We start from the raw sequence: 13035 nt of genomic DNA on the forward strand, positions 1-13035 counted from the left end.
CATCCATCACCTCTCCGCAGTTAGGGAAATCCATTTCTGAAAAGCCATCCACTATTTTACACACATTGCCAGGAGTCATTTCCTTTGCAGCAGGATGCGATTAATGGCCCTTCACAGTTGTGTTAATGCAGCCCCAACAGTCGACTTCCCAACTCCAAACTGATTTGTGACTGACCAGTAGCACTCTGGAGTCACCAGCTTCCACACTGCAATCACCACGTGCTTCTCCACCAAAAGGGGAGCTCCCATTCTGGTGTCCTTGTGCCGCAGGGCTGGGATGAGCTCCGCACATAGTTCCAGGAAGGTGGCTTTCCACATCCGAAAGTTCTGCAGCCACTGTTCATCATCCCAGACCTGCATGACGATATGATCCCACCACTCAGTGCTAGTTTCACAAGCCCAAAAGCGATAGTCCACTGTGTGCAGCTGCTCCGCGAATGCCACAAGTAATCATATGTTGCTCCCATCTATGTCACACAGCAAATCAGACAAGTCTGAATCCTGGTCAGTCAGGAACTTTATGATGAAATGCACTGCCATCCGTGATCTGTTAATGACTTTTAACAGATCAGTAGAGAGCAATGCAGGATCCATCCTTTCACACAGAGATGGCAGGCAGGCAGTGAACAAATCTGTGAACCAAAGCCAGAAGCCCATGGAATGCTGGAACAGAAAACAATGCATCATGGGACGTTGAGCCCACACGCATGATGCACTGTAATCCATTCCACCAACCCACAAGTCCTAGCAGCATAAGGTGGTGATAGTTACTCACAGTGCACTACTCTCACTGTACACGCTAGAGCACCAAGTATGGATGCTGACAGAAGGAGCATAGTGTAAACATGCAATAGCAATGTTATTATAGTGTGTTTTGGTTGTTGACTTAACTTTTTTTTATGAAACTCTGAAAAGGCCTAAGAAAGAGGGCAATTTAGAACAAATTGATATATTAAACAATAAGAAGTCACCAGGACTAGGTGGTATTCACCCAAGATTTCTGAAGGAACTCAAATGTGAAAATGCAGAACTACTAATTATGGTTTGTAACCTATCATTTAAATCAGCTTCTGTACCAGATGACTAGAGGGTAGCTAATGTGATGCCAATTTTTTAAAAAGGCTCCAGAGGGGATCCTGGCAATTACAGGCCGGCAATCCTAACTTCAGTACCAGGAAAACTGGTTGAAACTATAGTAAAGAACAAAATTGTCAGACACAGAGATGAACATAATTTGTTGGGGAAGAGTCAACATGGTTTTTCTAAATGGAAATCATGCCTCACCAATCTATTAGAATTCTCTGAGGGGGTCAAGAAGCTTGTGGACAAGGGTGATCCAGTGGATATAGTGTACTTAGATTTTCAGAAAGCCTCTGACAATGTCCCTTACCAAAGGCTCTTAAGCAAAGTAAGCTGTCATGGGATAAGAGGGAAGGCCTTTTCATGGATCAGTAATTGGTTAAAAGATAGGAAACAAAGGGTAGGAATAAATGGTCAGTTTTCAGAATGGAGAGAGGTAAATAGGGGTGTCCCCAGGGGTCTGTACTGGGACCAGTCCTATTCAACATATTCATGAATGATCTGGAAAAAGGGGTAAAGAGTGAGGTGGCAAAATTTGCAGATGATACAAAACTATTCAAGACAGTTAAGTCGCAAGCAGACCGTGAAGAGTTACAAAGGGACAAAACTGGGTGACTGGGCAAAAACAGCAGGTGAAATTCAATGTTGATAAACGCAAAGTAATGCACATTGGAAAACATAATCCCAACTATACATATAAAATGATGGGATCTAAATTAGCTGTTACCACATGTAGTGGGGCGGCTGCCCCACTCCCTGACAGAGGGGGCTGCGGCAGGCCAGTGGGCCTGAGCAGACCGACAGCCAATAAAAAAAGGGCTTTTAGGGGGCCAGCCAATCAGGGCTCAGCTTGGCCCTATATAAAGGCTGCCCAGGAAGGGAGCAGGTGGTCTCTCCCAGACCTTTGACAGGAGAAGGTCTATCTCCAGAGCTGGGAGACCAGCACCGTGGACAGCGCAGTGCTGGCCAGGCTCAGGGAGCAGAAAGGAGCTCTAGACCAAAGCCTGCCAGGCTGCAGGCCCTGAAGGGAATGGATCTTGTGGCAATGAAGCTAGTACTAACTGAAGAACAACCACACCTAAGGCTGCATCTGCCCTGCAAGGATGAACGATAGTAGAGTCCACAGACAACCAGGTGGCAGTTTTACAAGTGTCCACAATGGACAATAGTGATGGGTTGTGCTCTCGTGGAATGGGCAGTCACCCTAGCCAGGGCTGCACAGCTGCGAAACTTTGTAACATGCTAAAATGCACCATAAGACCCATTTAGATAATATTTGGGTGGAAATAGGGGCTCCCTTCATCCTCTTTGAAAGAGACAAAAAGCTTAGGAGAGGCTCTGAAGGGCTTCATTCTCTTGAGGTAGAATGCAAGGGCTCGTCTCACATCTGGAGCCTGAAAACCAGCTTCTTCCCTTGAAGTGTGAAGTCTGTGCTAGTCTGGAAACTAAATGTCCTGGTTTATGTGGAAGTCTGATGAGTCCTTGGGCAGGAAAGGAGAATGTGGATGGAGTCACCTTGTCCCACTAAAAAAAACGGTGAAGGGTGGATCTGCCATAAGGGCTGCCCTGTTAAAAGTGCACAGACAGGAACACACCTCCTGTGGGGCACCCACAGTGACAACTTCTCTGAGAAGGAGTAATAATTTTCAGAGGAAATTCCCTGTAGCCATTGTGTTAAATGCAGGTGGAAGGGAAATACGGTAAAAAGAGTAAAAATCTTCCTGTGTATTTTTCCTTTAAAAAATGTTAACAACTGGGGCTGAGGGAGGAACTTCCTTTTATTTCTTTTCAACAATGAGGTCCCAGCTACAAGAAGAACATTGCTGGTAGCTGGCATGTGACAGGTCAGACATCACAAAGGCCAATCAGAATGTCGCTATGGACAAAGCCATATTCTAATACATAGTAACATGTCACCAGTTTGTTCCTCAGCCAATGACATTTCTATAATTCATATATGGAGCCAGATCCTCAACTGCTACAAATCAGCATCTGTCAAGGTTCCTTCCCCAGTCTGAACTTTAGGGTACAGATGTGGGGACCTGCATGAGAACCTCTAAGCTTAATTACCAGCTTAGATCTGGTTTTGCTGCCACCACCCAAATCCTTTAAGAGTTATTTGGGAAACTCTGTCTACCTTCCCCCTAGACTATCTCCCTTCCTTGGGTAGCCTTGAGAGACTTCTCCACCAATTCCCTGGTGAACACCGATCCAAACCCCTGGATCTTAAAACAGGGAGAAATTAACCATTCCCCCTCCTTTCCCCCCACCAATTCCTGGTGAGTCCAGATCCAACCCCCTTGGATCTTAAAACAAAGAAAAACCAATCAGGTTCTTAAAAAGAAGGCTTTTAATTAAAGAAAGAAAGGTAAAAAATAATCTCTGTAAAATCAGGATGGAAAATAACTTTACAGGGTAATCAGAGTCATAGAGCCCAGAGGAACCCCCCCTCTAGCCTTAGGTTTAAAGTTACAGCAAAAACAGGTAAATCCTCTTAGCAAAAAGGAACATTTACAAGTTGAGGAAACAAAGATAAAACTAACCCGCCTGGCCTGGCTGTTACTTACAAGTTTGAAATATGAGAGACTTGTTCAGAAAGATTTGGAGAGCCTGGATTGATGTTTGGTCCTTCTTAGTCCCAAGAGCGAACAACCCCCAAAACAAAGAGCACACAAACAAAAGCCTTCCCCCCACCAAGATTTGAAAGTCTCTTGTCCCCTTATTGGTCCTTTGGGTCAGGTGTCAGCCAGGTTACCTGAGCTTCTTAACCCTTTACAGGTAAAAGGATTTTGGTGTCTCTGGCCAGGAGGGATTTTATAGTATTGTACACAGGAGGGCTGTTACCCTTCCTTTATAGTTATGACAGCATCTCTCCATTAAATTTCAGTGGCACCACACTGATTTACACCAGCAGAGGTTCTGACCCACTGGTTTCCTGTAGTAGACTAGAGTACATGGTGTGACAAAGTTCCTCCTCTACCTTGGTGGGTCCTGCGCTTATTGGTGGATTTGCTCACCTCACAGATTCACCCTGTGGGTCGGGAAACAGCCCAGAGACCTTCCCCTCTGGTAGAAGCCACAGTCCAGGTCAATTTCTCCTGTGTCTGATCAGGAGTTGGGAGGTTTGGGGGCAACCCAGGCCCACCCTCTACTCTAGGTTCCAGCCCAGGGCCCTGTGGACTGTAGCTGTCTAGAGTGCCTCCTGGAACAGTTGCACAACAGCTACAACTCCCTGGGCTACTTCCCCATGGCCTCCTCCCAACACCTTCTTTGTCCTCACCACCGGACCTTCCTCCTGATGTCTGATAACGCTTGTACTTCTCAGTCCTCCAGCAGGATGCCTACTCACTCTCAGCTTCTTGCACGCCTCTTGCTCCCAGTTCCTTGCACGCACTTCCTCTCCTCTGGCTCCCTCTGGCCTGACTGGAGTGAGCCCTTTTATAGCATCAGAGGGGCCTTAATTAGAGTCAGGTGCTTAACAGCCTCACCTGACTCTTAGCAGGTTAATTGGAGTCAGGTGTTCTCATTAGCCTGGAGCAGCCCCTGCTCTGGTCACTCAGGGAACAGAAAACTGCTTATCCAGTGGCCAGTATATCTGCCTTCTACTACTCTGCTGTTCCCAACTGGCCTGGGTCTATCACAATGGATACAATAGAATAAGGGTGGGGAGAGGAGGAAGCAATATGCACTAAGAGTCAAACAAGTCACAACCTAAATGCTTCAGCCATTTCAGGATTTGCTCTGCCTGCATTCTGCTATTTTCTGCTGCCTGTCTGTTTGAAGTGAGATGTGGGGCCACCGTTCCGCCCCCATGCCAGGAACTGGCCCTCACAGGCTCAGACTCCAAGCACAGAACTAAAGCTGTTCCACATTTTTCATGCAGAAAGTTCTCGGCCAAAAAACACAATTTCATTTTGCCACAGGAAAATATCGAAACAAACATTTTCATTTTTTTTAAATGTCACTTTGTTTTTTTGGTTTAAACAAAATGAAATTACATTTAAATTGAAATTCCAGGTCAAAACAAACCTTTTGTTTTAAAACTTCCAATGGGAAAACTGAAACTTCCAAACCAAGGACTTGTTTGAAATTCTTTGTGAGAAAAATGTTGATTCTCGGTCTAGCTCTAGAGTGTCACAGTCACCGTCAGTCCCATTCTATTAGGAGAGCATCAGGGGGAGCTATTGAGCAATGAAAGCCACATGCTTTCCCCTTCACCCGTCCCAGATGCACCAGATCTCACACTTTTACAATTCCGGCAATATAAGTGGGTCCTGTGTTGGTTCATACTTCTTAGGGGAATTGGACACAATGAGAAAAATCAGGTTAGAAAATATTATTAAAAAAATAATCACAGTCAATAGCCCACTAGCAGCTTTGAGTCTTTCAACCAAATACTCCAGAACAGCTGTAAATCACACTTACTGTTCAGGCCTTCCTTGTTAACGATAGTGGTGCTCCCGAGTGCCTCGTAGTACTGCTGGTTACTCATCAACGTATGCATGCCAAGGATAGCTACATTAAAAAGAAAGGAAAACAAAACGGAGTTATTGCAGCCCCTTATGCTGAGAAAAGATGGATTCTGGCAAAGCCTCAGGAGCACACGGCATCCCGGAAGTGACCTAAAATCAGGGCCGGCTCCAGGCACCAGCTCAGCAAGCAGGTGCCTGGGGCAGCCAAGGGGAAGGGGAGGCACGTCGGGCTCTTCAGCGGCAATTTGGTGGTGGGTCCCCCGGTCCCTCTCGGAGGGAAGGACCTGCCGCCGAATTGCCGCCGAAGAAGAAAGCAGCGCGGTGGAGCTGCCGCTGATCACGATTGCGGATTTTTTTTTTTTGTCGCTGCCTGGGGTGGCAAAAACCCTGAAGCCGGCCCTGCCTAAAATGTGGGCCTCCACAGTAAGAAATTTGCTTTTGTGCGAAGGTAGAAAAGCTAGAAAGATGGCACCCATGAGCCCGCAGTTTGAGTCCCTGTGCTGAGTGACATCAGGTATCAACAGCACACTGAGGCTATGGCCATTTTCTCTCTACTAAAGGGTAGCATGATTTGTGCAGGGAAAGGTATGTGCATTGCGGGCAGCAAGGGTCAGGGCTGTGCATTAACACCAAAAGATATTAAATGGAGGAGGCACAGACGTGGGAACAGTTTCCCAATAATCAAGCTGAATGGAGTGTCTGGGTTGGAGCCAAACATAAAAAAAAGAGAGAGGAAGAATAAATATCACAAAACATAGAAACAGCCATTAGTAGTTACTAATCTCACGCCTGATCCTGCAGTGTACCATGTGCCTTCCACCCACCACTCGCCTGGCGGGAGGGGCTCTCCACACTTGTATAAGATAATAGCATCAACACTGTGCCCGAGACACTCAGCAGCAGAATGAGACGTTCTCATCCAGAAAACTCCGAAACAGTGTATGGATCCCACGCATAAGTGCTTTGGCAACAGGCATTCTGTTTATATCCAACACAAACTAAAGGCAGCTTTGACTTGAGCTTTGTGAATACAGAAACATGAGTAGTATAAACAGAATTAAAATGCTGCAAGAACACAGAACCCAAGTTTCAGATAACTAACGCATTTCAGTCTCTAATTTTCTAACCCAACACACACACACACACACACACACACACGCACGCACAGAGGCCCGGTCTACACTAAATACTAAGTTAAGCTGACCAAGCTCTGTTGCTCTGGGGTGTGAAAATCCATACCCCTGAGCGAGGCAGTTAAGCTGACCTAACCCCGGGGTAAGACAGTGCTAAGCTGATGGAAGAATTCTTCCGTTGATCTAGCTACTGCCTCTCGGGGAGATGGATCACCTACAGTGTCGGCAGATCCCCGCCCGTTGCCGCAGCAAGTGGCTGCACTGACGTTGCAACTGTGCCATTGTAGCAGCTTAAGTGTAGAGACAGCCTCAATCTGTGTCTGTTCCATAACCTCAGCAGTCCGGCACGTACCAGAGTAGGCAGCACAAAGCCCACAGACAAAACATAACATTTTAAAAAAGAAATCCTGCTGCTTTCAGAAAATTCATTTTGGAAAAAGCCCTGTAGCAACGAATTTTCCATTCTCATGTGGTTCGATGTAGAATGTTACATGTGTGCATGTGTGTATAAACAGATGTGTAAACATATGTTTATTAGGGATGGGAAAATCATATCAAATAAACTAAGAACAAAAATTCCTCTAAGCTTCACACAGAACAGACCTTATTCAAGGTCCCAACAGCTGTTTTCTCTTAGTTTTTCTACAAACTGTTCTTCCAGGATCTGTCTGGCACCACAAGCAGAAATTGCCAGAACTTCCCTGCCCATGTGGAATTTTGGCTGCAGAGTGCTGGGACTGTCATGAGAAGGGTGGTTCTTGCTAGGGACCTACCAGGTGAAAAACTGCTGGGACAAATAATTGCACACCTACAATTACTGGCACCCACTATCTAGTTCCCTCAGACATGTAAATTCCCACTTCAACTCACAAATCAGACTCTCAGTCATCCAAGAGACCTGTGCTGCAGGTGCAAATAGCTATAGATGTGGGATTACACCTGTGATTATTTATGCCCCAATTGGTACCTGCAGACAGGGAGGCCCCTGCTCTCAATGTCTGGCTCATATTGTACAGGGACACATGAAAAAGAGCATCACAATTCCCACACGAGTACCCACTTCCTTGTCTTCTGCTTGTCTGCTCCTGTGTTGGGCAGCAGGAAGACAAGCACACACAGGCCTGCAGAGAAGTTCTTCCAGGGCATGGGGTGCAGAAGAAGTAGTGGAGGGGAGGGAATGGAAAGGGTTAATTTACTTCTAGGAAGATTTTGTTGTTACTTTTGAATTAATGTCAGTTTGATGTCAGGTCAGGCTATGCCTGTTACCGCAATGAGAGCAGACAGTACTACCTGCGGCTCATCAAACCCACTGCCTTGTGGGTAGCCCGGGAGGGCATAAGGCTAAGGTAGCAACCCCTGACAGAAAAGCCTCACTGCCTTGTGGGTGAATTCGGGAGAATGTAAGGCTATGAGAGTAAACTCAGACAGAAAATCTGGAGTGGAGCCCCAAAGGCAGCCAGGTCCTAACATCTCAGTATCTTTCTGACAACTCCTGCAGCAGATCGGGTACCGACGTACTGGTTCTTCCTCTCCTCTGGGTTTTACCAGTGATGCTGAGATGGGGGTCCTGATGCATGAGCAATTCAGGGCCTCCATATCATCTGCCCAGGCTTGCGCCCTGGAGAAGTTCTCCATCTTCACCTCAAGCCCCAACACAACATGGGAGGCAGCAGTCACCGGTTCTAAGCTCCTATTCCATCGGCGTAGAGTTGAGCGCCAAGGGCTGTCTCTGACGGTAGAACATAAGAACATAAGAACATAAGAAAGGCCGTACCGGGTCAGACCAAAGGTCCATCTAGCCCAGTATCTGTCTACCGACAGTGGCCAATGCCAGGTGCCCCTGAGGGAGTGAACCAAACAGGCAATGATCAAGTGATCTCTCTCCTGCCATCCATCTCCATCCTCTGACGATCAGAGGCTAGGGACACCATTCTTACCCATCCTGGCTAATAGCCATTTATGGACTTAGCCACCATGAATTTATCCAGTCCCCTTTTAAACATTGTTATAGTCCTAGCCTTCACAACCTCCTCAGGTAAGGAGTTCCACAAGTTGACTGTGCGCTGCGTGAAGAAAAACTTCCTTTTATTTGTTTTAAACCTGCTGCCTATTAATTTCATTTGGTGACCCCTAGTTCTTGTATTATGGGAATAAGTAAATAACTTTTCCTTATCCACTTTCTCAACATCACTCATGATTTTATATACCTCTATCATGTCCCCCCTTAGTCTTCTCTTTTCCAAACTGAAGAGTCCTAGCCTCTTTAATCTTTCCTCATATGGGACCTTCTCTAAACCCCTAATCATTTTAGTTGCTCTTTTCTAAACCTTTTCTAGTGCTAGAATATCTTTTTTGAGGTGAGGTGACCACATCTGTACACAGTATTCAAGATGTGGGTGTACCATGGATTTATATAAGAGCAATAATATATTCTCAGTCTTATTCTCTATCCCCTTTTTAATGATTCCTAACATCCTGTTTGCTTTTTTGACCGCCTCTGCACACTGCGTGGACATCTTCAGAGAACTATCCACGATAACTCCAAGATCTTTTTCCTGACTCGTTGTAGCTAAATTAGCCCTCATCATGTTGTATGTATAGTTGGGGTTATTTTTTCCAATGTGCATTACTTTACATTTATCCACATTAAATTTCATTTGCCATTTTGTTGCCCAATCACTTAGTTTTGTGAGATCTTTTTGAAGTTCTTCACAATCTGCTTTGGTCTTAACTATCTTGAGTAGTTTAGTATCATCTGCAAACTTGGCCACCTCACTGTTTACCCCTTTCTCCAGATCATTTATGAATAAATTGAATAGGATTGGTCCTAGGACTGACCCTCGGGGAACACCACTAGTTACCCCTCTCCATTCTGAGAATTTACCATTAATTCCTACCTCAATCCATGAATCCATGAAAGGACCTTCCCTTTTATCCCTTTTATCCCTTTTATCCCATGATAGCTTAATTTACGTAAGAGCCTTTGGTGAGGGACCTTGTCAAAGGCTTTCTGGAAATCTAAGTACACTATGTCCACCGGATCCCCCTTGTCCACATGTTTGTTGACCCCTTCAAAGAATTCGAATAGATTAGTAAGACACGATTTCCCTTTACAGAAACCATGTTGACTATTGCTCAACAGTTTATGTTTTTCTATGTGTCTGACAATTTTATTCTTTACTATTGTTTCAACTAATTTGCCCAGTACCGACGTTAGACTTACCGGTCTGTAATTGCCGGGATCACCTCTAGAGCCCTTTTTAAATATTGGCGTTACATTAGCTAACTTCCAGTCATTGGGTACCGAAATCGATTTAAAGGACAGGTTACAAACCTTAGTTAATAGTTCCGCAACTTCACATTTGAGTTCTTTCAGAACTCTTGGGTGAATGCCATCTGGTCCCGGTGACTTGTTAATGTTGAGTTTATCAATTAATTCCAAAACCTCCTCTACTGATACTTCAATCTGTGACAGTTCCTCAGATTTGTCACCTACAAAAGCCAGCTCAGGTTTGGGAATCTCCCTAACATCCTCAGCCGTGAAGACTGAAGCAAAGAATCCATTTAGTTTCTCCGCAATGACTTTATCATCTTTAAGCGCTCCTTTTGTATTTTCATCGTCAAGGGGCCCCACTGGTTGTTTAGCAGGCTTCCTGCTTCTGATGTACTTAAAAAACATTTTGTTATTACCTTTGGAGTTTTTGGCTAGCCGTTCTTCAAACTCCTCTTTGGCTTTTCTTATTACACTCTTGCACTTAAGTTGGCAGTGTTTGTGCTCCTTTCTATTTGCCTCACTAGGATTTGACTTCCACTTTTTAAAGGAAGTCTTTTTATCTCTCACTGCTTCTTTTACATGGTTGTTAAGCCACGGTGGCTCTTTTTTAATTCTTTTACTGTTTTTCTTAATTTGGGGTATACATTGAAGTTGGGCCTCTATTATGGTGTCTTTAAAAAGGGCCCATGCAACTTGCAGGGATTTCACTTTAGTCACTGTACCTTTTAACTTTTGTCTAACTAACCCCCTCATTTTTGTATAGTTCCCCCTTTTGAAATTAAAGGCCACAGTGTTGGGCAGTTGAGATGTTCTTCCCACCGCAGGGATGTTGAATGCTATTGTATTATGGTCACTATTTCCAAGTGGTCCTGCTATAGTTACCTCTTGAACCAGCTCCTGCGCTCCCCTCAGGATTAAATCTAGAGTCACCTCTCCCCTTGTGGGTTCTCGTACCAGCTGCTCCATGAAGCAGTCATTTAAAGTATCGAGAAATTTTATCTCTGCATTTCGTCCTGAAGTGAAATGTTCCCAGTCAATATGGGGATAATTGAAATCCCCCACTATTATTGGGTTCTTAATTTTGATAGCCTCTCTAATTTCCCTTAGCATTTCATCACTATTACTGTCCTGGTCAGGTGGTCGATAATAGATCCCTACTGTTATATTTTTACTAGAGCATGAAATTTCTATCCATAGAGACTCTATGGCAGGGGTGGGCAAACTTTTTGACCTGAGGGCCACATTGGGGTTGCAAAACTGTATGGAGAGCCGGGTAGCAAAGGCTGTGCCTCCCCAAACAGCTTGACCCCTGCCCCCATCCACCCCCTCTCACTTCCCGCCTCCTGACTGCCCCCTCAGGACCCCTGACCCATCCAACCCCCGCTGCTCCTTGTCCCCTAACCGCTCCCTCCCAGGACCCCCACCCCTAACTGCCCCCCAAAACCCCACCCCCTATTCAACCCCCCTTCTCCTAGTCCCCTGACTACCCCCCAACCCTTATCCACACCCCCGCCCCCTGACAGGCCACCTGGGACTCCCATGCTTATCCAACCCTCCCCCCCCCCCCAGTTCCCCATCCCCTGACAGGAGGCTGGATGGAAAAAATGTGAAAGGGAAATGGATGGTGGAGATTAGGAGGAGATATGGAAAGGGGGCTAGAAGGAGAAGGTTAGGAGGAGGGATGGAGGGAGGAGGGTCGGGCAGTTGCTCCGGGCCTCTCGCTTGGCGGCAGCTGTGGTGGGTCCGGGGCGCTGTAACCCGAAACCTCCCGCCCCTGAGTGCAGCGGAGGAAGGAGGAAGCGGCTCGGGCCGGCAGTGAGTGTGTCCCACACCAAGGGGGGAGCGCTCCGGTTTGTTCACTGGCGCTTATGGCAGCTGCAGGGGGGGGCGGTGTCTGTGCCTCCTTTGCGGGGCTCTCCCGGCCCCGGGTGGGATCTCGCTGCCCCCTGCTCCTGCGGCCTCCCCGGCCCCACCCTTTCCCGAGACTTTGCCTCCCGCACCAGCCTTTGTGTGCGGAGGAGGGACAAGCCCGTGCCGGGAGGGAGGCTGGATTTTAGGGCAGAGGAGCAGCCGAGCGCTGCATCTCTGATTGCAGAGCCGGGGGGCCCAGCCAGCGGCGGCGGGGGGGTGTCCTGCTTCTCGCGAGCCCTGCGAGCTGCCCAGGTCCCGATCGGGGCCGCTGCGCCCGGGACAGGCACTGCGATTTCCCGTGTCTCCGTGCAGCGCGGGCGGGCTGGGTCAGGAGCTCGGGGGCCGGGCAGGACAGTCCCGCGGGCCGGATGTGGCCCGCGGGCCGTAGTTTGCCCACCCCTGCTCTATGGAACCTGTGGATTCGCTTAAGATTTTTACTTCATTTGAATCTACACTTTCTTTAACATATAGTGCCACTCCTCCCCCTGCACGACCTGTTCTGTCCTTCCGATATATTTTGTACCCCGGAATGATTGTGTCCCATTGATTGCTGTCAGTCCACCAGGTTTCTGTGATGCCTATTATATCTATATCCTCCTTTATCACAAGGCACTCTAGTTCACCCATCTTATTATTTAGACTTCTGGCATTTGTGTACAAGCACTTTAAAAACTTGTCCCTGTTTATTAGCCTGCCTTTTTCTGATGTGCCAGATTCTTTTTTATGTGACTGTTCATCATCTGATCCGGCCCTTACATTATACTTCTCATTCCTCTGCTCCTGACTATAACCTGGAGATTCTCTATCATCAGACTCTACCCTAAGAGAAGTCTGTGTCCGATCCACATGCTCCTCTGCAGCAGTCGGCTTTCCCCCATCTCCTAGTTTAAAAACTGCTCTACAACCTTTTTAATGTTTAGTGCCAGGAGGGATCATCGTATCTCACTGGACAGCCACCACCCACCATAAAACCGGGCAGCCCCCAGACGATAGGGTGTTGTCCCACCACAGTCTGCCTGCTTCAATGGGTGCTTGGAGTTTAGAGTTTCATAACTTGAGAAGTGGACTGTGACCAATGTACCAGGCAAATCAAGTAAAAGAAAGAAAACATCCTTAAAGATAGGGTGCTGGAACGTTCGCACCATGACAAATGTATTATCTGAGG

The 13035-nt window shown here is 46.8% G+C and overlaps 1 protein-coding gene across 3 annotated transcripts in view; it reads right to left on the reverse strand.

Moving 5' to 3' along the window:
* TMOD1 (tropomodulin 1) overlaps positions 1-13035 on the reverse strand; it is an 81388-nt gene that overhangs the window by 15636 nt on the left and 52717 nt on the right. For all 3 annotated transcript variants that reach the window (XM_045020113.1, XM_045020115.1, XM_045020114.1), the window contains exon 5: positions 5506-5595. In XM_045020113.1, coding sequence (XP_044876048.1) covers positions 5506-5595 — 90 coding nt within the window. The remainder of the gene's footprint in view (positions 1-5505; positions 5596-13035) is intronic.

The sequence above is a fragment of the Mauremys mutica genome, chromosome 6, assembly GCF_020497125.1.
Source record: "Mauremys mutica isolate MM-2020 ecotype Southern chromosome 6, ASM2049712v1, whole genome shotgun sequence".
Taxonomy (NCBI): Eukaryota; Metazoa; Chordata; order Testudines; family Geoemydidae; genus Mauremys; species Mauremys mutica.